This window comes from Salvelinus namaycush, chromosome 8 (genome assembly GCF_016432855.1).
Source record: "Salvelinus namaycush isolate Seneca chromosome 8, SaNama_1.0, whole genome shotgun sequence".
Lineage (NCBI taxonomy): Eukaryota > Metazoa > Chordata > Actinopteri > Salmoniformes > Salmonidae > Salvelinus > Salvelinus namaycush.
This window is the reverse complement of record NC_052314.1, coordinates 36,472,534-36,497,841: the sequence shown is the minus strand read 5'-3', so window position 1 is coordinate 36,497,841 and position 25,308 is coordinate 36,472,534. Positions and strand designations below refer to the sequence as shown.

At 43.0% G+C, this 25,308-nt stretch overlaps 1 protein-coding gene across 2 annotated transcripts; it reads right to left on the bottom strand.

Moving 5' to 3' along the window:
• Window positions 1-3,900: 3,900 nt before the first annotated feature.
• Window positions 3,901-16,347, bottom strand: LOC120052646 (aldo-keto reductase family 1 member A1-B). 2 transcript variants are annotated; one of them, XM_038999687.1, is made up of 9 exons: window positions 16,210-16,347; window positions 15,067-15,168; window positions 14,786-14,905; window positions 8,199-8,350; window positions 7,748-7,943; window positions 5,593-5,792; window positions 4,977-5,049; window positions 4,564-4,650; window positions 3,901-4,253 (listed from the first exon to the last, which is right to left on the bottom strand). In XM_038999687.1, the coding sequence occupies exons 2-9, from the start codon at window positions 15,160-15,162 to the stop codon at window positions 4,188-4,190; spliced, it is 990 nt and encodes a 329-aa protein (XP_038855615.1). In that variant the 5' UTR covers window positions 15,163-15,168; window positions 16,210-16,347; the 3' UTR covers window positions 3,901-4,187. The 2 variants fall into 2 exon arrangements, with proteins under 2 accessions (XP_038855615.1, XP_038855616.1); XM_038999688.1 differs by lacking the exon at window positions 16,210-16,347 and adding an exon at window positions 15,738-16,176.
• Window positions 16,348-25,308: the final 8,961 nt, after the last annotated feature.

The following is a 25,308-nucleotide window of genomic DNA, read 5'->3' as shown; positions in this document are numbered from 1 at the left end:
GTAAATCTACTGATGTCTTGCCACAGTTTTCTTACATGAATACAATGCCAAAAAAGATGCAACACTGTTTCTGGGTGGACATTACAAAAGGAGCAATTTGAGTTGATGTTTTCCTTAAACTTCTTCATATAGTGGTTGGCAGGATAATATTTATGAATACTTTTAAAGGAAACTTCCTTAATTTTGTTAACAAGTAGGTATGTGTGTGGCAACATCCAAACTTTTTCCCACCAGATATTATCAATAAATCCATTCCAATAAGGCATGATATAAGGTATAGATACAACATCCTGCTGAAACAAGGTTCGTATTGCTCTGTTGTTGAATGGACCAAAAAAGAAACAAATCTTTCCTACTGATGAGTCAACAGGGTCAATGGAAGGTAGGCTCTGAGGGTCGGGTCTTGACACGTTTCTGAATAATAAAGCAACACCTGAGGGAATGGCATCTAAAACAATTGCAAAATCTTTAGGTGTTACAGGGACCTTGTAAAGTGATAAGAATTCCGTATAACTGAGTAAAAGACCCTCTGCATTTACCAGTTGGCTCACCAATAGGATATTATTTCGGAACCAATATTCTAAAAACAAAGAAGAATTTTTATACAATATATCCCGATTATTTCATATATAATATCTGTGTGGAGAAAAATTATGCTTATAAATTAAGGACCATGACAAGAAAACCTGCCGATGAAAAGCAGAACGTTTCACTGGAACTTTGTCAATATTATAATTGCAAACCAACATGAAGTTAAGGCCACCAAAAGTAGAGAAGACATGATGAGGAATAGAATTCCACATAGAAGTGGGTCTTCTTAGGAATTGTTTTATCCAATTGATCTTAAAAGTAATTTTTAAGGTAGTAAAGTCCAGGAAATCCAGACCACCATTCTCATAAGTGTTCATTACAACAGTTTTCCTAATGTAATGGGTACGGTTTCTCCACAGAAAGTTGAAAAGCATCTGGTCTATCTCCTTGCTTATTTTACTGTCAAGATATAAAGGTAGATGTTAGTCTAGAGATACCTTCAGCCTTGGTTATTAGGACTCTTCCTTTTAAAGTCCCTCTGTAGCCATTGATTTAGCTTCTTCTGGGGTTTTTTAATAAGAGGGTTAAAATTGAGTAAGCCTCTAGACTTCTGATATTTTGTAATGGTTATGTTTAAATATGTAAGTTCTTCTTTTACTGGAATACCATAATATGAAGGTGTCACACAATCTTTGACAGCCTGAGTTCACATTTATTAATGTTAAGATATAGACCAGATGCTTTGGAAATGGATTCTATCACATTGATCAATATGGGAATTTGGTTAGCATCTTTCAGAAAAAGTATAGTATAGTCAGCCAGCTGGCTTATAATAATTTATTTACCAGCTATGGAAATACCTTGTACAGGACTATTTTTTAAAGAATTTGTAAGAAGTTGGGTGATTAATAAAAACAGGTACGGAGAGATAGGACAACCTTGCCTAATTCCTCTCTTTAACTCAAATCTAGGTGAGGTGCCATATTTCAATTTGATAGAGCTGTTACTATTTGCATAGAGTCTTAATAGCGTTACAGAAAAAATCCCTAAAGCCAAGTCTCTCAAGGGAGTGGAAGAGGAACTGATGCTCTACTGTGTCAAATGCTTTCTAAAAATCTAAAAATAATATGAAGCTATCCTCGGTTATTAGGTCTGAGTAGTCAAGTATGTCTAATACTAGTCTGACATTGTTAGAAATATGTATGTTCCTCATAAAGCCAGACTGTTTCATCAATGATTGCATCCAGGACTTCTTTAATTTTTTTTTGCAAGTAGTAAGGCTAATATCTTATAGTCATTATTAAGCAGACAAATTGTAAGGCAGTTATCGATGAGCAGCACTTCTTTTTTAGGCTTAGTTATCAGTGTTATTAACCCCTGACTCATTGTAGGAGGGAGAACATTGTTTTTAATACTCTCTAAAAAGACTTCAAATAGGAAGGGAGCTACTTGTTCAGAAAATAAAATGTCAAATTCTGATGTAATTCCATCAATACCTGGTGATTTATTGTTCTTTAGATGTTTGATAGACTCTATAATCTCTTCAACTTTGATGGGTTCATCACACTGTTTAGATTCTATATCACTGATAGGGTGAACATTATTCAGTGAATCAAAAAACATCTGTGGATTCCTGACAGTACGTAGAGCTATACAATTTTCTGTAAAAATTGCTAAAGTATTTAGCAATATATTTTTGGTCATCTGTAATAACACCATCAATGTTTAACTTCGTATGGCTGAAGGGGCAGTATTGAGTAGCTTGGATGAAAGGTGCCCAGAGTAAACGGCCTGCTCCTATGTCATAGTTGCTAATATATGCATATTATTAGTAGTATTGGATAGAAAACACTCTGAAGTTTCTAAAACTGTTTGAATTATGTCTGAGTATAACAGAATTCATATGGCAGGCAAAAACCTGAGAAGTTCCACTTCCTGTTTGGAATTTATCTGGGGGTGCCAGATTTTCAACCAAGCTCTCATTGAAAATACAGAGAGATATGGATGGGTTTTCACTTCCTATGGCTTCCACTAGATGTCAACAGTCAATAGAACTTCGTCTGATGACTAATGTGAAGGGGGCCGAAGGAGACAGGAATGAGTAATCACTTCCACGAGCTGATCACGCATTCACCATGCGCCTTCACATGACCAGAAGAGCTACCTTATTTTCTAAGGTATTTGGACACCTCAAATTTAAAGAGCTCCCAGTTCTTGCAATAAGATTTTTCTTCACAAGCCCTTTCCCAAAAGTGTGAAAGCAGATCTTTAACCTCAAACTTAACTATATCATTATTTAATAGTATGGAAACGCGTACTTCCAAGGGCTCAGAGCGAGTGACGTCACCGATTGAAACGCTATTGGCGCGCACAGCCAAGTACCCCTGACTGCAATGTGCAATTCACGCTGCGGTCGGGCATCTCCGCACTACTAGCTAGACATTTCACACCGGTTACACTCACCCCCTTCTTTCCGCAGCAACCAGTGATCCGGGTCAACAGCATCAACTTTTTTTTATACGACTACGCGTGAGAACCATTTTTTTAAACTACAAATCGCTTTCTACCGTGATAATTGTTTTCTATGTGTGAGAACTTCTGATCTAGGCGTTGTCTTTTTCTTGTCGTCAAATTCCTGCCAAAAGTTAGGTGACCTAAGCGCTTCCAAATATGGAGTTGCAGGTTTGCCATATGTCATGTTTGCACAGCTCTCGCCTATGTGCATATCTTTATGGCATTCATTTTACTTAAGGCCCTCGATATACAAATCAAAAGGTGTTTGTGGATAGTGAATTGCGTGTGGATAGCGATTTAACATTTGGCATGATATTGATCCAATATTGGCGCCCCCTGACAACGTAATTTTACACGGCTGACTACGGATCATTAGATTGTAGGTTCGACTCCTGGCTCTCATACATTTTTCACTTCAACTGGTCTTTAGTTAGATAGGAATAATCAAAATGTACTTTTGAACGTGCAACATTTATATAAAAAGCTCCCCACCTAGCACGATTAATAAAATAAACCAAAACAACTCAATCAGAATCATTCTTTCCGTCCGGGTTTGTGATGTGCAACAGGAAGTTCCCAACAGGATGTCTGTCTAGCTGGGATATCTTCTGTCTGGGTCAAGAGCATAAAACTGCTGCAGCTGTATACTAGTCTCTACATATACATTGTTATTTACATATGTTGAGTTGGTGGGATGTAGGTACTGGGCTTGGTGAAAGATGGGATAAATACATTACAAAACACAACTGTAAAATGGTTTATAACACTGCATTTCCATAATTTCCACTATTGTTTAGACTAGTTTTCCCTCCAAGTAAAGATACATTTTAATTACCAATCAGTCGAAGCAAATAATTCAAGGGCAGTAACAAAACATTTTTATTACGAAGAACACAGATGCTATGTCCTAATACACTCTAAAGCACTCTTTCCCCGCCACCATGACAACTGATCTGACAGGAGTTGGACTTTCTTTCTACCAACCTTCTTTCCCCTAAAAAAAATACTTCTCAAATCAGTTGTCACGCAGGAGGATTATGACGAAAGGAAGCCATTTAATTGAATTGGGACACAGCCTAGGATGGGGTTGAGGAAGGAGAGGGGGTTCCCAAGGCACAAGTGGGCAGCAGTTAGGGATTTACTCAGTATGGGTCAATGAAAGGGTAGTGTGGATGTCCTGCATCCCTGGGGACGGGCTTCCCATCAACCTGCAACAACAATTGGAAGAAGGTCACGAGCTAGCCAGGAGTCGGAAATAGAATCTTCTGATCCGTAGTCAGACGCGTAATCCATTGCCCCAATAGCCCACTGCTATGGTAGAATATCAACAGAGACACTACATTTTGGTTGCTTAATTCAACCAACTGATTACATACAGCATATATAGTATTAGCTCTCTATGAAACATTTAACCATTATGAGCTGGCTATCACATAACCCATAGAACTTCAATAACATTCTCTGGCCTCACATCCATTGTACACATATACCAGTAGAGGGAGCTCTAATGTCACTCACTGTGATGGTTGGTACAATGTAGCGCCAGCCTTTGTTCAATGCTGTTATACACTTCATCTCTTCTGCTTCAAGGGTAAAGTCAAACACCTGAGGATACACATGCATTTTAGATTACGAGTCCACTCAGTAGTCAATAATTACATGATGGGACATATGAAAACAGTTTTGATGGGTAGAAATAGTAGTAATAGAGCTTTGGTTTCTTGCAGTAGTAGACTGAATTGTGCAGCAATTTACAATTATCAAATCAAAGTTTGTCACGTGCGCCAAATACAACAGGTGTAGACCTTACAGTGAAATGCTTACTTACAGGCTCTAACCAATGGTGTGGGGGAAAAAGGTGTGTGTAGGTAAGTAAAGAAATAAAACAGTAAAAATACTTAAATTATAGATCGTCGAACAGAATAACCCACCTGGATATTCTCTTTGATCCGAGCCTCTGTCACACTTTTAGGGATCGTCACCACTCCTCGCTGCGTCTGCCATCTAGAAAAGAGACAAGATGTACATGGTTTGGTTTGAGAGACCAAATAGGTTACATGAAAAAGCAAGATCTGATCACTAGACTGAGTGTTTTCTAAATGTATTTTATGAATTATTGTGCTAAAATCAGGAGGTCTTGATATATCGTACTGATACATTTATCTTGCCTACCTAAAGAGAAATTGGGATATTATTGAAAAAAGTTACGATTTAAACAGGAGTCGAATCTATAATCTTCTGATCCGTAATCAGACACGTTGTTATCCATTGTGCCACTTGCCCGCAGATTGGGTCAAGGCAAGGTGTGTGTTTTTGTTTGTGTATTTATGTTACACCTGTTTCACTGTACAGACGCAAGAGGATGGGTTCATCACCTCTAAGTTGTGGAAAACATGGCATCACTATCCTGCTGATAGGCTCATGGCCTAATATCAGTTTATATTCCATACATAATCAATGTATTACTGGTGTCTTTATTTCTGGCATTTGTTATGACATGGGGATGCTGGGTTATTGAGTAGAGTACTAGGCTAGAACATTACTCACCTAATGATAATTTGTGCTGGGGACTTCTTGTACTTCTTGGCCAGGGTGCCGATGGCTGGTTCATCCAGGAGGACGGGCTCGTCAGGATGCTTCCATGCCCGATCCGGTGACCCCAGTGGGCTGTACGCTGTCATCACCAGGCCCCTGTTCCGGCAGTGTTGCAGCAACTCCACCTGAGCCAGATACGGATGGCTTTCCACCTGAATAACAGAAACAGAAACCACAACTGTCAGCGGGCTAGCAATGGATGACTACGGATCAGAATATTCTAGGTTTGACTCCTGTCTAGCTCTTAAACTTTTTCAATATTTTACCAACTGATCTTTAGGTAAGGAGGAATAATGTACACACAGCACATGCCACCATATCAAGACCTCCCTACCTAGCAAAACTCACACCAAACAAAAACAAACTAATATGTTCTGATATTTAACTGTCAACAAACACTTGCTGTATTTCTGACAGGGACACGAAGAGAGTAGGGGGAGGGTTGTATGCAAGGATATTGGAGGAGCGATGGACTGTGAGAAGACTGCTTGTGGTAGTGACAAACATACAAACACCACCCCCTTTCAGCGGGCTAGTGGCGCAATGGATAACGCGCCTGACTACGGATCAGAACATTCTAGGTTTGACTCCTTGCTCCCGAGTGACACAGCAGTCTAAGGCACTGCATCGCAGTGCTAGAGATGTCACTACAGACCCTGGTTAGATCCCGGGCTGTATCACAACTGGCCGTGATCGGGAGTCCCATAGGGCGGCACACAATTGGCCCAGCGTCGTCCGGGTGGGTTAGGGGAGGGTTTAGCCAGGTTAGGCCGTCATTGTAAATAAGAATTAGTTCTTAACTGAACTGAGTTGCCTAGTTAAATAAACATAAAAATAGTTTCTCAACTGATCTTCAGGTAGGTAGCTAGCAGGGTTTCCGTTAGCTAATAACAGCCGGCTTTTAGCCGTTTAATGCTTTTTAGCCTGTTCATTGATTGGAACACCAGTTGATGGAAATACATTTGACCGGTCATGCTTATCGGTCTATGGGTTAATTTGCACAATTTAGTGGAATGTTTATTCGTTATGTATCTTATTTATCTCATGCACAGCATACAGATACGGAGCCTTCAAGCAGAAAATCTGTCCGACATTGTTTTAAGCGCAACAATTCTAATTGCAATTGTGTGTTAAAAATAGTTAATATTTGTATTTCTCAACCGGTAATTGAGGCATTCTTCCCATTCGCCACTCAAATGCATAGTCAACGGAAGGCAGGCTTCATCAGCGCATCACACCTCTTTGGATGAGCTGGTGGCAGTATGCATTTTTAAAACATAGCTTACTAAATTGTTTGAAACCTGAACGTTTTACAAAATATTATGAGGCATGTTTTACCTTGCTTCAAAGTAGCCTAGGCAAAATCTTAACATATTCGTGGAGGCAATTATTTTATATAGACTTCCATATGCCATTGAAACCAGTAGCCTATTTCTCTCATGTTCTTTTGTTTTTAATTTCTCTTTCATTGTCCGGTAGCCAGACAGTTTGGAAAGTAAATGGCTATTGCTGTAAAGAGGAGACAATGAAAAGACATGTCTTTTAGTAATAAAAATTCTCAACTTAATTGAGCGAACAACAGTAGGCCTATAGCCCATCTTATTGGCACCAACTGAGAGCATTGGCTATATCCCCGGTGAGTGTGCACTGCGCATACTCACTCTTTATCATTGTTGGGTCAGTGCCACTTAAATTTTTGGACAATAATTTCCTCCTCCAGTTTAGATGGACGAAAAATTGCTTCCCCAAACTTGAAAGTTGTGCGCCGCCTATGCATACAGTAGGCTAGTGATTTTTCTGTTTGTTACTCATCTTGTTGGCTGAGGAAAAGTAAATATGGACAGTTATACTATCTTCAAAATGTGCAGTAAGGACACACCTCATTGCATCCTCGACTCGCATGTTCTGTTAAGATAAATTACCATATTATAAAACGTGATTTCTATCATTCTGAGCACCGTGGGTGGAAACTCTAATCAGGTTACGCACCCAATGTATATGGGTCTGGTACATTTCTCAACTGTCCGGTAAATTAAAATGCATTTTCATAACGGAAATCCTGGTAGCTAGGTATAATGTACGCACAGTCAACACATCTTCTTCTTACCTGAAGCACAGTGGGTTTGATGTTGGCTACAGACAGCACGTCGTCTATCTGTCTGCTGTTGAAGTTGGACAGGCCGATAGCCCTGATCATGCCCTTCCCCACCAGCTTCTCCATGGCAGCCCAAGTCAGCTTGTAGTCGATGTCGTCATACAGCAGGGTGCCGTCCTCTGACTTAGGGAAAGGAGCGTCACCTTGTCTGTGGGAAAGGTAAGGGGAAGTACGGGCACAATGTTACCACTGGACATTATAGGATGCCCATACAGTTTGTGTAGTTACACAACCCCTGTAATGTGAATTGATCATTGTAAAAAATTATAGCAAGTTTAATACCCAGATTGAAATTAATTTAAAAAGGAAATTATGCTAGTGTCTGGCAATCCTATAAATGTTTTGCTGTATCATGTTGAGTGAGGCTAGTGCCTCTCCAGAACCCATGATGGAGGCTACTCACTGGAAAGCGTAGGGCCAGTGGATGAGGTAGAGATCCAGGTACTCCAGCCTCAGCTCCTTCAGTGTCTTAAGCAGAGCGGGCTCAACATCCTCTGGGTGATGCTGTGTGTTCCACAGCTTAGAGGTGATAAACACATCCTCTCGCCTCAGGGCCTGTATACAGAGACAGGTGTAAACAGAAACACACACACCCTTTTACTTGACCCCATCATCGGGCTAGTGGCACAATGGATAACTTGTGTGACAAGTCCCAAAAAATAAATATACATATAGTTGAAGTCAGAAATGTACATACACTTAGGTTGGAGTCATTAAAACATTTTTCAACCACTCCACACATTTCTTGTTAACAAACTATAGTTTTGGCAAGTCAGTTAGGACATCTACTTTGAGCATGACAAGTACTTTTTCCAACAATTGTTTACAGACAGATTATTACACTTAATTCATTGTATCACAATTCCAGTGGGTCAGAAGTTTACATACACTAAGTTGACTGTGCTTTTAAACAGCTTGGAAAATTCCAGAAAATGATGTCATGGCTTTAGAAAATTTTGATATGCTAATTGACAATTTGAGTTCATTGGATGTGTACCTGTGGATGTATTTCAAGGCCTACCTTCAAACTCAGTGCCTCTTTGCTTGACATCATGGGAAAATCAAAAGAAATCAGCCAATACCTCAGAAAAAGAATTGTAGACCTCCACAAGTCTGGTTCATCCTTGGAAGCAATTTCCAAATGCCTGAAGGTACCATGTTCATCTGTACAAACAATAGTACGCAAGTATAAACACCATGGGACCACGCAGCCATCATACCGCTCAGGAAGGAGAGGTGTTCTGTCTCCTAGAGATGAACGTATTTTGGTGCGAAAAGTGCAAATCAATCCCAGAACAACAGCAAAGGACCTTGTGAAGATGCTGGAGGAAACAGGTACAAAAGTATCTCTATCCACAGTAAAACGAGTCCTATATCGACATAACCTGAAAGGCCGCTCAGCAAGGAAGAAGCCACTTCTCCAAAACCACCATAAAAAAGCCAGACTACGGTTTGCAACTGCACATGGGGACAAAGATCATACTTTTTGGAGAAATGTCCTCAAGTCTGATGAAACAACATTAGAACTGTTTGGCCATAATGATCATCGTTATGTTTGGAGGAAAAAGGGGGAGGCTTGCAAGCCGAAGAACACCATCCCAACCATGAAGCACGGGGGTGGCAGCATCATGTTGTGGGGGTGCTTTGCTGCAGGAGGGACTGGTGCACTTCACAAAATACATGGCATCATGAGGTTGGAGAATTGTGTGGATATATTGATGCAACATCTCAAGATATCAGTCAGGAAGTTAAAGCTTGGTCGCAAATGGGTCTTCCAAAATGGACAATGACCCAAATCATACTTCCAAAGTTGTGGCAAAATGGCTTAAGGACAACAAAGTCAAGGTATTGGAGTGGCCGTCACAAAGCCTTGACCTCAATCCTATAGAAAATTTGTGGGCAGAACAAAAGCACGTGCGAGCAAGTGTAACCGATGTGAAATGGCTAGCTAGTTAGCGGGGTGCGCGCTAATAGCGTTTCATTCGGTGACGTCACTCACTCCGAGACCTTGAAGGTGTTGTTCCCTTTGCTCTGCAAGGGCCGCGGCTTTTGTGGAGTGTAACGATGCTTCGAGGATGGCTGTTGTCGATGTGTGCAGAGGGTCCCTGGTTCGAGCCCAGGTAGGGGCGAGGGAAGGAAGCTATACTGTTACAGAAGGAGGCCTACAAACCTGACTCAGTTACACCAGCTCTGTCAGGAGGAATAGGCCAAAATTCCCCAAACTTAGTGGGAATCTTGTGGAAGGCTACCCGAAACGTTTGACCCAAGTTAAACAATTTAAAGGCAATGCTAGCAAATACTAATTGAGTGTATGTAAACTTCTGCCCCACTGGAATGTGATGAAAGAAATAAAAGCTGAAATAAATCACTCTACTATTATTCTGACATTTCACATTCTTAAAATAAAGTGGTGATCCTAACTGATCTAAGACAGGGAATTTTTACTAGGATTAAATGTCAGGAATTGTGAAAAACTGAGTTTAAATGTATTTGGCTAAGGTGTATGTAAACTTTGACTTCAACTGTACATACAAACATGTATATTTTAGTTATGTATGTAACATGTAAAAAAGTGTTGGTCCCATGTTTCATGAGCTGAAATAAGATCAGACATTTTCCATACGCACAAAAAAAATCTGTGGCATATCAAGAAACTGATAAAACAGCATGATCATTACACAAGTGCACCTTGTGCTGGGGACAATAAAAGGCCACTAAAATGTGCTGTTGTCACACAACAGTGCCACAGATGTCTCAAGTTAAGAGAGCGTGCAATTGTCATGCTGACGGCAGGAATATCCACCAGAGCACTTGCCAGAGAATTTAAATGTTAATTTCTCTACCACAAGCCGCCTTCAATGCCGTTTTAGAGAATTTGGCAGTACGTCCAAACGGCCTCAACTGCAGACCACGTGTCAGCATGCCAGCCCAAGACCTCCACATCTGGCTTCTTCACCTGTGGGATTGTCTAAGATCAACCACCTGGACAACTGATGAAACTGTGGGTTTGCACAAATGAAGAATTTCTGCACAAACTGTCAGAAACCATTTCAGGGAAGCTCATCTGCGTGCTCGTCGTCCTCCCCAGGGTCTTGAACTGACTGCAGTTGGTTTCGTAATCAACTTCCGTGGGCAAATGCTCACCTTCAATGGCCTCTGGCACGCATCTTCACGGATGAATCCCAGTTTCAACTGAACCGGGCAGACGGCGTGTAGGGAGTCCTGTGAGTAAGGGGTTTGCTGATGTCAACGATTTTTACACGCTTCAGAACTCGGCGTTCCAGTTCTGTGAGCTTGTGTGGCCTACCACTTTGTGGCTGAGCCGTTGTTGCTCCAAGACGTTTCCACTTCACAATAACAGCACTTACAGTTGCCCGGGGCAGCTCTAGCAGGGCACTACTTTGATGAACTGACTTGTTGGAAAGGTGGCATCCTATGACAGTGCCACGTTAAAAGTCACAACTCTATTTTATACACCTGTCAGCAACTGCAATAGCCGAATCAACACATTTTGAAGGGGTGTCCACATACTTCGGTACACACGTCTGTGTGTGTGTGTGTGGAAGCAGCAGCGCGCTGACTATATATATATATACACACACACACACACACACATATATATATATATATACATATACATACATACATACACAGTGGGGCAAAAAAGTATTTAGTCAGCCACCAATTGTGCAAGTTCTCCCACTTAGAAAGATGAGAGAGGCCTGTAATTTTCATCATAGGTACACTTCAACTATGACAGACAAAATGAGAAGAAAAAAAATCCAGAAAATCACATTGTAGGATTTTTAATGAATTTATTTGCAAATTATGGTGGAAAATAAGTATTTGGTCACCTACAAATAAGCAGGATTTCTGGCTCTCACAGACCTGTAACAACTTCTTTAAGAGGCTCCTCTGTCCTCCACTCGTTACCTGTATTAATGGCACCTGTTTGAACTTGTTATCAGTATAAAAGACACCTGTCCACAACCTAAAACAGTCACACTCCAAACTCCACTATGGCCAAGACCAAAGAGCTGTCAAAGGACACCAGAAACAAAATTGTAGACCTGCACCAGGCTGGGAAGACTGAATCTGCAATAGGTAAGCAGCTTGGTTTGAAGAAATCAACTGTCGGAGCAATTATTAGGAAATGGAAGTTATACAAGACCACTGATAATCTCCCTCGATCTGGGGCTCCACGCAAGATCTCACCCCGTGGGGTCAAAATGATCACAAGAACGGTGAGCAAAAATCCCAGAACCACACGGGGGGACCTAGTGAATGACCTGCAGAGAGCTGGGACCAAAGTAAGAAAGCCTACCATCAGTAACACACTACGCCGCCAGGGACTCAAATCCTGCAGTGCCAGACGTGTCCCCCTGCTTAAGCCAGTACATGTCGAGGCCCGTCTGAAGTTTGCTAGAGAGCATTTGGATGATCCAGAAGAAGATTGGGAGAATGTCATATGGTCAGATGAAACCAAAATATAACTTTTTGGTAAAAACTCAACTCGTCGTGTTTGGAGGACAAAGAATGCTGAGTTGCATCCAAAGAACACCATACCTACTGAAGCATGGGGGTGGAAACATCATGCTTTGGGGCTGTTTTTCTGCAAAGGGACCAGGACGACTGATCCGTGTAAAGGAAAGAATGGGGCCATGTATCGTGAGATTTTGAGTGAAAACCTCCATCAGCAAGGGCATTGAAGATGAAACGTGGCTGGGTCTTTCAGCATGACAATGATCCCAAACACACCGCCCGGGCAACAAAGGAGTGGCTTCGTAAGAAGCATTTCAAGGTCCTGGAGTGGCCTAGCCAGTCTCCAGATCTCAACCCCATAGAAAATCTTTGGAGGGAGTTGAAAGTTCGTGTTGCCCAGCAACAGCCCCAAAACATCACTGCTCTAGAGGAGATCTGCATGGAGGAATGGGCCAAAATACCAGCAACAGTGTGTGAAAACCTTGTGAAGACTTACAGAAAACATTTGACCTCTGTCATTGCCAACAAAGGGTATATAACAAAGTATTGAGATAAACTTTTGTTATTGACCAAATACTTATTTTCCACCATAATTTGCAAATAAATTCATTAAAAATCCTACAATGTGATTTTCTGGATTTTTTTTTCTCATTTTGTCTGACATAGTTGAAGTGTACCTATGATGAAAATTACAGGCCTCTCATCTTTTTAAGTGGGAGAACTTGCACAATTGGTGGCTGACTAAATACTTTTTTGCCCCACTGTATGTATGTATGTATGTATGTATATATATATGACTACAGCTCAGCGTTCAACACCATAGTGCCCTCAAAGCTCATCAATAAGCTAAGGAGTCTGGGACTAAACACCTCCCTCTGCAACTGGATCCTGGACTTCCTGACGGGCCGCCACCAGGTGGTAAGGTTAGGTAACAACACATCCACCACGCTGATCCTCAACACGGGTTCCTCAGGGGTACGTGCTCAGTCCCCTCCTGTACTCCCTGTTCATGCATGACTGCACGGCCAGGCACGACTCCAACACATCATTAAATTTGCCGATGACACAACAGTGGTAGGCCTGATCACTGACAACGATGAGACAGCCTATAGGGAGGAGGTCAGAGAACTGGCCGTGTGGTGCCAGGACAACAACCTCTCCCTCAACGTGATCAAGACAAAGGAGATAATTGTGGACGACAGGAAAAAGAGGACCGAGCACGCCCCCATTCTCATCGACAGGGCTGCAGTGGAGCAGGTTGAGAGCTTCAAGTTCCTTGGTGTCCACATTACCAACATGGGCCAAGCATACCAAGACAGCTGTGAAGAGGGCACGACAAAACCTATTCCCCCTCAGGAGACTGAAAAGATTTGGCATGGGTGCTCAGATCCTCAAAAGGTTCTACAGCTGCACCGTCAAGAGCACCCTGGCGGGTTGCATCACTGCCTGGTATGGCAACTGCTCGGCCTCCGACCGCAAGGCACTACAGAGGGTAATGTGAACGACCCAGTACATCACTGGGGCCAAGCTTCCTGCTATCCAGTACCTCTATACCAGGCGGTGTCAGAGGAAGGCCCTAAAAATTGACTCCAGACACCCTAGTCATAGACTGTTCTCTGCTACCACACAGCAAGCGGTACCGGAGTGCCAAGTCTAGGTCCAAGAGGCTTCTAAACAGCTTCTACCCCCAAGCCATAAGACTCCTGAACATCTAGTCAAATGGCTACCCAGACTATTTGCAGTGCCCCCCCTCACACCACTGCTACTCTCTGTTGTCATCTATGCAGTCACTTTAACAACATGTACATACTAACTCAAATAACCAGTGCCCCCGCACATTGACTCTATCGGTACACCCCTGTATATAATCTCGCTATTGTTATTTCACTGCTGCTCTTTAATTACTTGTAACTTTTCTCTTATTCTTATCTGTACTTTTTGAAACTGCATTGTTGGTTAGGGGCTCATAAGTAAGCATTTCACTGTAAGGTCTACACCTGTTGTATTCGGCACATGTGACTAATACAATTTGATATGTACAGTGCCTTCAGAAAGTATTTAGACCCCTTGACATTTCCAAATTTTGTTACATTACAGCCTTATTCTGAAATGGATTAAATAAATAAAAATCTCAGCAATATACACACAATACCCCATAATGACAAAGCAAAAACAAATTTGTGCAAATGTATAAAAAATAATAATATACCTTATTTACATAAGTATTCAGATCCTTTGCTTATGAGACTCAATTGAGCTAAGGTGCATCCTGGGAGAAAAAAACGAATCCATTTTAGAATAAGACTAACATAACAAAATGTGGAAAAAATCAAGGGGTCTGAATACTGTTCATTCTAAATAGTATAATCTAATCTGTTCAAAATAGTGGCTCTGGGCCAAGGTGTTAAGTGTTTGCTTGAGCCTTCAACGACCATTGAATAAGAAGACAACTCAAGCCGCATGTAACGCCCTGGATCAGAGCTACCATGTTCCTTGGTGTTGGCTTACTTTGTCAGGGCCAAGCGTCTCCTGCAGAGCCTCGCCAATCTCCACCTCGTTGCCATAGATGGCAGCACAGTCGATGTGACGGTAGCCAGCATGCAAAGCCCACACCACTGCCTGTTTCACCTGGAATACAGCACAACCCAAGAAGACAACCATTGTTACAAAGACCCCAGCTGCAAGCCCATATTGATAGTACACTCCATTTTGATACAAACCTAAATTAGTCGGGATAAATATTTGATCCAAAAGATGAATGGTTAATCAATCACGTGTGAGGCACCTACCTTGCCAGGTTCGCTCTTCCAAGTTCCTAGCCCGAGGAGAGGCATTTTCCGCCCGGTGTTGAGAACTGCAAAGTCATTTTTACCTGCCACTGCCATGTGTACCTGAAAGACAGGGCAGAAGACAGATGCCACAGCCGTTGGGATATTCACATTGAGCATCTCAATAGTGTTAAGTAGCTATTATTGTGTCCTCTCCATGATCATTTAGAAAACCTAACCAGTACCTTCACCTGCTGGTGGTAAAGAAAAGAAGACAATGAAAGGAACCAAATATCCTGCCCAGCACACCCCCTGGCCTGATCCTCCTGCCTCTGGTTCATATAACTTCTGACTGTCAGCTAATTTTGATTAACCAGAAATAAAGGCCTGCGTAATTGGCCAGCTGCTTAATTACAGTTCTATGGTACCAGTTATGTTTACATAGATCTGTCCACGAGCTGCTGTTTCCACAGATGCACAAGATTTAAGTCCACACCTGGACCGTCTCAGTCACTGGTCTAGAACTACTTCCTTCCCTATGCAGTTGAGTTTAGTCTGCTAGAATCACTGGCTACAATAGGCTAGCCTATTGCACCTTTTCTTAGCTAATACTCCATACTCGAAATAAGACCCGTTTCTAATAGATGGAACTAAAGTCACAGTGAAATTAGTCCAATAATCGCTCCACTTACCCAGCAGAAATGGTGACTTAAAAATCAAGGTGCGCAATCAGAAGCCAGCTGCAGTCAAACAAAGCCTGTTTGCAATCAACTTGCAATAAACGGGGTAGGGTGGACAACTGTTGCGGTCTGTCAGATTTACAATGCCAGTTATTAGGCAATCCTCCAACAAACGGACACGCAATGGCACTGCATCGTGCAATTATCATGAATACTGGAATAAGCAACCCAAATGTCAGTACATGATGATGTTTTCGATGTCATTTAAGTTCACTGACATTCCCTTCGCCTACATTACGTTTAACGTAATGTATCTCTTTAATCAGCTCACCTATTTCACATTACACGATTGTGAACAGAATCTATTCCAAGGATATTTTATTTGCTGATTTTTTGCGCAGTTCCACCTACAGTAATTTAAATCAAAACAACACACTGCCCTAACAAATCGACAAGCAGCTGTATTCAAACAGTTCCCACTTACTGTTACAGGTATCAATCTGCAAAACAACCTATATATTCTTCAACGGCCCGGTCACAAATATAAAATGATTAGCTGTTTAAAATATCCGAATTCATTTTGCTAAGATTTCCGTTTCCGGCGTTTGATCGCATTTTTCTACTGACGCTGAGTTATAATGCTGCGTTCAAAACAACTGGGAATTCGCAAAAAGCGAGCACTGACTGGGAAAATGTATTTGAACGGTCAACCAACTCGAGAACTCGGGCCTCTTTCTAGAGCTCCGATTTTCCAACCTGAAAATCACTGATTTGAACTCGGGAAAAACGAGGTCAAATCATGACGTCAGTGACCTTCAGGTCGGAAAGTTGGAGGTCTAGAAAGAGGCCAGAGTTCCCGACTTGGAATTCCGAGTTGTATGACCATTAAAACGATTTTACCAGTTTGAGTTAGTTTTTTTCACTTATTTCGAGTTCCCAGTTGATTTGAATGTGGCATAAAGAACGATCTTAGACGGTCCACAGATAGGGCTCATTTGTCTCCGCTGTGCAAGGAACAGGAAGTGGTCATGGGTAGACGGGATCCAACTTTTGTCTTGGCTAGAAGGGATCCACTATTTGTCAAATTAACGTCAGATTTGACTTTTCGTATTACGCTTCGAACACACCGGTTGTGTTATTGCGTTTCGATACACCAGAAGTCCATTCATTTCCAATGGAACGCTGCGTTTGCCTTGCAGCATTGCGTTGCAGAGGCAGTTGTAATGCGTTCTGTGTGGTGCATACGTTCGATTTATCGAGGTATGCATCAAATTGTATGCGTAGATTTACTTGACAGAAAGTAGCAAAATGTGAATGTTAAATTTTTGTTGCACACATATCCAGTAAAACAAATGTGGGATTACATAATAAAAACAGTTTGACTGGAGAATTTCTTTACATTTTTTATTAATTTATTTGCCAAGTATATTATTTATTCGATGACATCCACAAATTAATTGTGAGAGCCTATAATATAATTTCCCTCAAATGCAGTTTTGGAGCAAAATGCAATAATAAATAGTCAAGATAGCAGCGTAGGCTCTTTCAACAATGAGACCAACTTTGAGAAAGGTGGTCTTGGTCGCGCTGTTGGACCGGGACCAGCCCCGCCGTAAGCGCAGGTCTGTGTGGTTCCAGAGATGGTTCAAGTCCCGAAAGCAGGCAGGAAAGTTCCGCCGTCTCATTCAAGAGCTTCGAATGTTTGGAGAGGAATTCCGAAGCTACTTTCGTCTGGACCGAAGCCAGTTCGATCACCTGCTCCAGATGGTTGGAGCCATGATCGCCCGGATGGATGCCAACTACCGGGAGTCCATCAGCCCAGTTGAACGCCTGGCGATTTGTCTCCGGTAAACTACATTCGAGTACATTTTTAAAGCCTTTGATACCATAATTGATTGATACATTGTTTTTATGTGCAACCTAGCTAGCTAAAGGGCTCTCTAGTTAATAGTCCCTATTTGATATCAGATGTACTTTTACAGAATGTTCATTAGGACTCAAACTTTTCCCAAAGTTGGTTTATAATCCTTTTTTAATTATGCAATGTTACCAAATGAAAATAAAGTTGAGGTGCCTTCTGCCCTGATGAAGGTAGACTAGTCTTCTCCAGGACCCATTGTTGTTCAAGACAGTTACAGTCATTCATTACATTCTTATTGGATTCACATACACTTAGAGAAAAAGGTTCCAAAAGTGTCCTTCTGCTTTCCCCATAGGATAACCTTTTTTGGTTCCAGGTATAACCCTTTGGTGAAAATGTTATACATGGAACCCAATAGGGTTCTACATGGAACCAAAAGGGGTACTACCTGGAACCAAAAAAGGATCTCCTATGGGGACAGCCGGAGAACCCTTTTAAGTAGATAGTACCATTCTTTCTAAGAGTAGAGTTGGCCTGGGCTACAGTTTATTGATATAGTCATAGACTGAATTGTAGTGTTTCAAGGCATTGTTAATGATGGTTGATGAGTATTACAATATAATTAGTAGAGCATAATAAACTGTAATGAGGTAGATATATGAGTAGATATAATATGTGGGTGGAATTCAAATTACACGCAATATTGATAATTATTTTGAATTATATTTTAGATTCTTGGCGACAGGGGACTCCTACAGGACCATTGGATTCAGCTTCCGAGTTGGACGGTCCACGGTGGCAGGCATTTTCCCCTCTGTAGCACAAGCCATTTGGGACTGTGGTTGGTGAATACATGCCTGTCCCCAAGGAGGAAGACTGGAGGGCCATCGCTGCCGGGTTCCTGGAGAGGTGGAATTTCCCCAACTGTCTTGGCTCCATTGATGGGAAACATGTAGTAATCCAGGCTCCACCGTGCTCAGGTTCGCAATTCTACAACTACAAGGGTACATATTCAGTTGTACTCTTGGCTGTAGTAGATGCCATCTACTGTTTCCGTGTTGTCGATGTTGGTGCTTACGGCAAGGGAAGTGATGGCGGGACCCTCCGGGACTCTGCCTTCGGCCAGGCACTTCAGGACGGCACCCTGGAGATTCCACCACCTGCATCACTCCCTGGAGCTGAAGACCTGGGACCTGTTCCCCACATCTTCGTCGGCGACGAGGCCTTCACTTTAAGACCCAACCTCATGAGGCCCTACGCTGGACGCCAGCTGCCATTGCCAAAGCCTGTAAGGATCTTTAACAAACAATTGTCCAGGGCAAGGTTAGTTGTTGAATGCGCCTTTGGGATTCTGGCAGCCCGGTGGAGAATGTATTGGAGAGTGCTTGGTCTCAGCCCCTCAAATGTCGATGCCTGCGTGAAGGCCACATGTGTTCTCTATAACTACCTGCGGAGGTCATTCCAGGAGCCACTCCGGATGGAGATGGGCACGCCAAATGGTCACCTACCTGATGTCACCAGGGCAGGTGCCAACAACGCCCCCAGACAGGCACTCCAGGTGAGGGAGAAGCTGACCACCTACTTCTCATCGCCAGCAGGTGAAGTCCTATGGCAGTATGCCGTGAAGGGAAACTGCTCTTTTAAGAGCCCCCTAACACAAAGGTTATTTTAAGAACCATCAACCGTTGTCCATAAAATTGCATGTTACATTGGTGTCGGAATGCAATCATGGTTACATTGTGACACCGTGGAGCTGGCGCGAGATATTTGTCGGAAAACATACCTCAATGCAGGGATGGGATATGCCACTATACTCCAAATGTGATGGTGTCTTAATGTAACCATGATTGCGTTCCGACCCCAGTGCAGCTCAGTGTAAACAAGCATAACGGTAGAGTTGGTATCTTCTGGCAAGGCCAGTGGTTTCTATCTGTGGTGAAGTTTTCCATAAATCAATGCTTATGACAAATCCAGCTCTAGAGCCAGCCATAGATCAAGCTGGCTAATCTTTGGAATATGGTGTAGTAAAAGAAAACAAGCAACAACAGATAACTAGCTAGATAAGGTTAGCCAGATAACTAGCTAGATAAGGTTAGCAAGATACCTAACTAGATAAGGTTAATGCTAGCTCGCTACAGTGATAGCTGTCAGTGCCCTACTTGATGTTTATCAACTCAATGTGGAGATTCCCACACCCAATTAGTGAATATGTATAAGTAGCAGTGGAGGCTGCTGAGGGGAGGATGGCTCATAATAAAGGCTGGAACAGAGCAAATGGAATGGCATCAAACCATGTGCTTGATGTATTTGATACCATTCCACTAATTCCGCTCCAGTCAATACCACGAGCCTGCCTATACCAATTAAGATCCACAAACCTGTGAAGTAACCTTCATCATTCTTCCGAAGTCATAAAAAGTCAGTCATAAACCATAACCTTAAATTAAGACCAAAAAGCGAATTTTTGTTTGGATACATTTTGACGATATAGCCCATTTTTACTTCATGCTTCTGGTAACCTCATTCTTCGGAGGTGGAACCTAAACGTGCATTTCCTCTCTAGTACAGGAAACTACATCGAAATAGTGGCGGCAACTTACTCTGGTCATGGCTAGAAGGGATCCCGATTTTGCCTAATTAAAGATGCACTATGCAGAAATCGCTAATTTCCTGGTTGCTAAAATTCTAATAGTTCGCTTAATTTCAATTTATGTGACATAACAAGCATCGAGACTGTAGAGAATCATTGTACCATCTAAACCACTGTGAAATATACTTTCAATAAACCCCAAATATTGTATTTTCAGCTGTTTGAAGCTGGTGTCCAAAACTGAAAGTAAAAGATGCAAAAACGAAACGTAAGACTGGGAAGCAAAGAAATAGTGCACATAGAACATATCTACTGCTTCTTAGACTTGCTTTCAATGAGAATTACAGATTTATAACTCACATGTCTATGTGAATTTAGTCGGGTTGCTCAAAAAGTTACATATTGCAGATTTGAAGTCAAAAGTTGAAATGTTTTGCATTTTAGCAAACCTAACCATTTTCACAAGCCTAATTATTCTAACCTGCTACATGAATTATTTTAACCTGCTCCGTAAATTCTCCTAACACTTCGAACACACCGACTGCGTCATTGCATCACTGCTGCATAACATTTTGCACCTTCTTCACCACACTGTCTGTGTGGGTGGACCATTTCAGTTTGTCCGTGATGTGTACGCCGAGGAACTTAAATGTGGATGGGGGGTGCTCCCTCTGCTGTTTGCTGAAGTCCACGATCATCTCCTTTGTTTTGTTGACGTTGAGTGAGAGGTTGTTTTCCTGACACCACACTCCGAGTGCCCTCACCTCCTCCCTATAGACTGTCTCGACGTTGTTGGGGATCAAGCCTACTACTGTTGTGTTGTCTGCAAACTTGATAATTGAGTTGGAGGCGTGCATGGCCACGCAGTCATGGGTGAACAGGGAGTACAGGAGGGGGCTGAGCATGCACGCTTGTAGGGCCCCAGTGTTGAGCATCAGTTAAGTGGATATGTTGTTTCCTACCTTCACCACCTGTGGGCGGCCCGTCAGGAAGTCCAGGACCCAGTTGCACAGGGCGGGGTTCAGACCCAAGGCCTCGAGTTTAATGATGAGCTTGGAGGGTACATAGGTATTCCTCTTGTCCAGATGGGATGGGGCAGTGTGCAGTTAAATGGCGATTGCATCATCTGTGGATCTATTGGGGCGGTAAGCAAATTGAAGTGGGTCTAGGATGTCAGGTAAGGTAGAGGTGATATGATCCTTGACTAGTTTCTCAAAGCACTTCATGATGACAGAAGTGAGTGCAACGGGGCGATAGTCATTTAGTTCAGCTACTTTTGCTTTTTTGGGGTACATGAACAATGGTGGCCATCTTGAAGCATGTGGGGGCAGCAGACTGGAATAGGGAGAGATTGAATATGTCCGTAAACATACCAGCCAGCAGGTCTGTGCATATTCTGAGGACGCGGTTAGGGGTGCCGTCTGGGCTGGCAGCCTTGCGAGGGTTAACGCTTAAATGTCTTACTCACATCGGCCACAGAGAAAGAGAGCCCACAGTCCTTGGTAGCGGGCTGCGTCGGTGGCACTGTGTTATCCTCAAAGCGGACGAAGAAGGCGTTTAGCTTGTCCGGCAGCAAGACTTCAGTGTCCGCGAAGTGACTGGTTTTCCTTTGGTAGTCCACGATTGTCTGTAGACCCTGCCACATACATCTCGTGTCTGAGCCGTTGAATTTCGACTCCACTTTGTCTCTATAATGACATTTTGCCGGTTTGATTGCCTTACGGAGGGAATAACTACACTGTTTGTTTTCGGCCATATTCCCAGTCACCTTGCCATGGTTAAATGCGGTGGTTCGTCCTTTCAGTTTTGCGCAAATGCTGCCATCTATCCACGGTTTCTGTTTAGGGTAGGTTTTAATAGTCACAGTGCGTACAACATCTCCTATACACTTCCTGATAAACTCAGCCACCGTATCAATGTATTCGTCAATGTTATTCTGCATTGTTCAGGACCCCGGAGATATGTGCTGCTCTCAGCGATGCCAAGCGGGTCTGAGCCCACGGCAAGAGGTCTCGAGCCATCGGAGCAGGACATGCTGTCCTGCCAGGTAGGACTGGAACTGTTGAAGTGATAGGCGACCCACCCTGAGTTCCAGCACATTGTTGTGTTGATCACTCCATGGGGGGCTCCAGCGGTCGCTGCCCGCCATGCCTCTGAACATTGCACCTCAACCCGTCAGAGGGCTCACCCCCTTTAACAGGGAGTGGGATATCCACACCGATAGGGTCCTCAAACATGCACTCACCACCAACAGTTGACGGTTTCTGTTGTTTTGGGTGCCGATCGTGGGAGTTGAACCATCGCTGGAGTGGCCTGCGGGAGAATGCCCTGGGGCTGAGTAGCTGTTGGCACTCTAACACCGACATGGCTCATCCGAGCCAGAAACGGTTGAGGTAGGATAGGATTTTGTTACCTACCTTAGGGAGACGTGCCCTCATGAGAGTTGAGTCTATGGACATCCCAAGTTAGCTCACCTTCTGTGAGAGGGTCTCCTTGTTTAGGGTGAGGCCCAGAACTCGAATGTGGTTCAAGTGGGTCCTTGTGACCTTTGTGGCCTGTTCCCTGGATGGGGCAGACTGCTCTTAAACTGCTCTTAAATGCAAGTAAAACTAAATGCATGCTCTTCAACTGATCGCTGCCTGCACCTGCCTGCCCGTCCAGCATCACTACTCTGGACAGTTCTGACTTAGAATATGTGGACAACTATAAATACCTAGGTGTCTGGCTAGACTGTAAACTCTCCTTCCAGACTCACATTAAGCATCTCCAATCCAAAATTAAATCTAGAATCGGCTTCCTATTTCGCAACAAAGCATCCTTCACTCATGTTGCCAAACATACCCTCATAAAACTGACCATCCTACCGATCCACGACTTTGGAGATGTCATTTACAAAATAGCCTCCAACACTCTACTCAACAAATTGAAGCAGTCTATCACAGTGCCATCCGTTTTGTCACCAGTTAGCCCCCTAGTTCACCTACCCACCACTGCGACCTGTACGCTCTCGCTCTCGTCTCATTTGTTCCAAAGTATTCACACACATAATAGAGAGAACCATGTGATCGTATACAAATGTAAGCCAGGTTTGAAATTATTATGTTTTAGTCAGACATTATTGTGAGGACAGACGAGAAGCAAGTACAGGGAGTGAACATTTAATGAATAACGGACATGAAAAGAAACAAGGACAGCATCTGGACAGGGTGAACAAATCAACATTAACGCTTACATGGGGATCAAACTGAGGAATAGACAGATATAGAAGAGGCAATCAACAAAGTGACGGAGTCCAGGTGAGTCCAATGAAGCGCTGATCCACGTAATGATAGTGACAGGTGTGCGTAATGATGGGTCGTCTGGGACAGTACCCCCCCCCCCCCCCCCTCTAGGGGCATCACTTGGGCGAGCCTGATGGGCCGGCTGAGGCGTGGGAGCTCGACGAGCCGGCTGAGGCATGGGATGGGAGCATGATGAGCCAACCGAGGCAAAAAAAACAATTGAGCCAGCTAAGGCCTGGAAGCCTGACGAGCCAGCTGAGGCACCCCCGGTTCCTTCGGCAGCGGCACCTGTACCCGACGTCACCAACCGCCCAAAAAAAGAAAACTCCCTGATGCTTCCAATATTGGTGTCTGCATTCTGTGAGGACAGACGCTGGCATACAAGAAGCAAGTACAGGGAGTGAACATTTTAATGAATAACGGACATTAAACGAAACACGGACTGCGTCTGGACAGGGGGAACAAAACAATATTAATGCTGACACGGGGATCAAACTGAGGATAAGACAGATTTAGAGGAGGCAATCAACAAAGTGAAGGAGTCCAGGTGAGTCCAATGGAGAGCTGGTGCGCGTAATTATGGTAACAGGTGTGCGTAATGATGGCCCACCTGGTGCCCTCGAGCACCAGAGAGGGTGTGCTAGTTGTGGCGGTGCCCATGGGGCTGGAGATTGGAGGTGTCCGGTGAGAGAAAGGCAGACCGAGGTTGCCGGATTAGAGTAGTATAGAAAGTGTTGTATGCTGAAGCAGTGAAGAGAGTGGCAGAGGAAGGTGGGTACAGGGTGAGGGATCCTGAGAGGATTCCTGTGAGTAGGCAGAGACCAAGAAAGAGTGATGGGATGAATATGTGCTTCTGTAAGGTGGGCTTTTTAGCATTTATAGCCATGGTTGTCAATTGATCTGCAGAAATGGATCGAAAGTAACAGAAAATAGAGCTTGTAGTGGCAGAGAAGTACTTGGGATTGCAAGGATTTACAGCAGAACAGCTGCAGGAGGTGTTGAATGATAGTGTTATGTCCTCTCAGACCGTTGGTTAAATGGCGAAATGTGGTGTTAGTTTTTTTAGAGAGGGCTAATAGTTCTTAATTTTGAATTATTGTTTCAAATAATTTAATGTAGGTAGGCTGTGAATGGCCTCACACACCAGTATAGTAGGTGGCGATGTATGCACCTAAACTGATCTCAATACATTTTTATGTTCCCAAAACTAGAATATGTTACAAAGACAGTGCACTTAAATTAAATAAAGTCTTTATATAAAGACTTGATGCTTTGCCAAAGTTTCCTAGAAGGAGTGCAAGGTCGAATTGAATTTCTGCACACCCGCACTTCACAGATGAGGCGGTCCCTAACGGAAATATGCAAATAAAACATATGCACAAAACATACATTTAATTATTCAAATAATTGTAGCTGAGGCCGATTTGTTTTCCATCACTCACAGCTGAAGATATTAACATTTTATATTCATACAATGTCTGCCATGTTTTTGAATGACGTGTTGATGTCGCCGCTGCTCCCTGTGTGCTTGTGCGCATGTGATGTTGGGTCCATATAAACCAGATGTAACCCGGATTTAGACAGTCCGTGAATCGGCATATGTGAATGTTAGTAGATTACCTCGAAAACAATGGTCTGACATCTTGGACGCAGTCTCCAGTTTATATTATACCTCAGTGATGTTGACTGCATATTTCTTTACCTACCTATTGTTCACCTAATACCTTTTTTGCACTATTGGTTAGAGCCTGTAAGTAAGCATTTCACTGTAAGGTCTACACCTGTTGTATTCGGCGCACGTGACAAATAAACTTTGATTTGATTTGTATGACCAATGATCCAGGGTTCCGG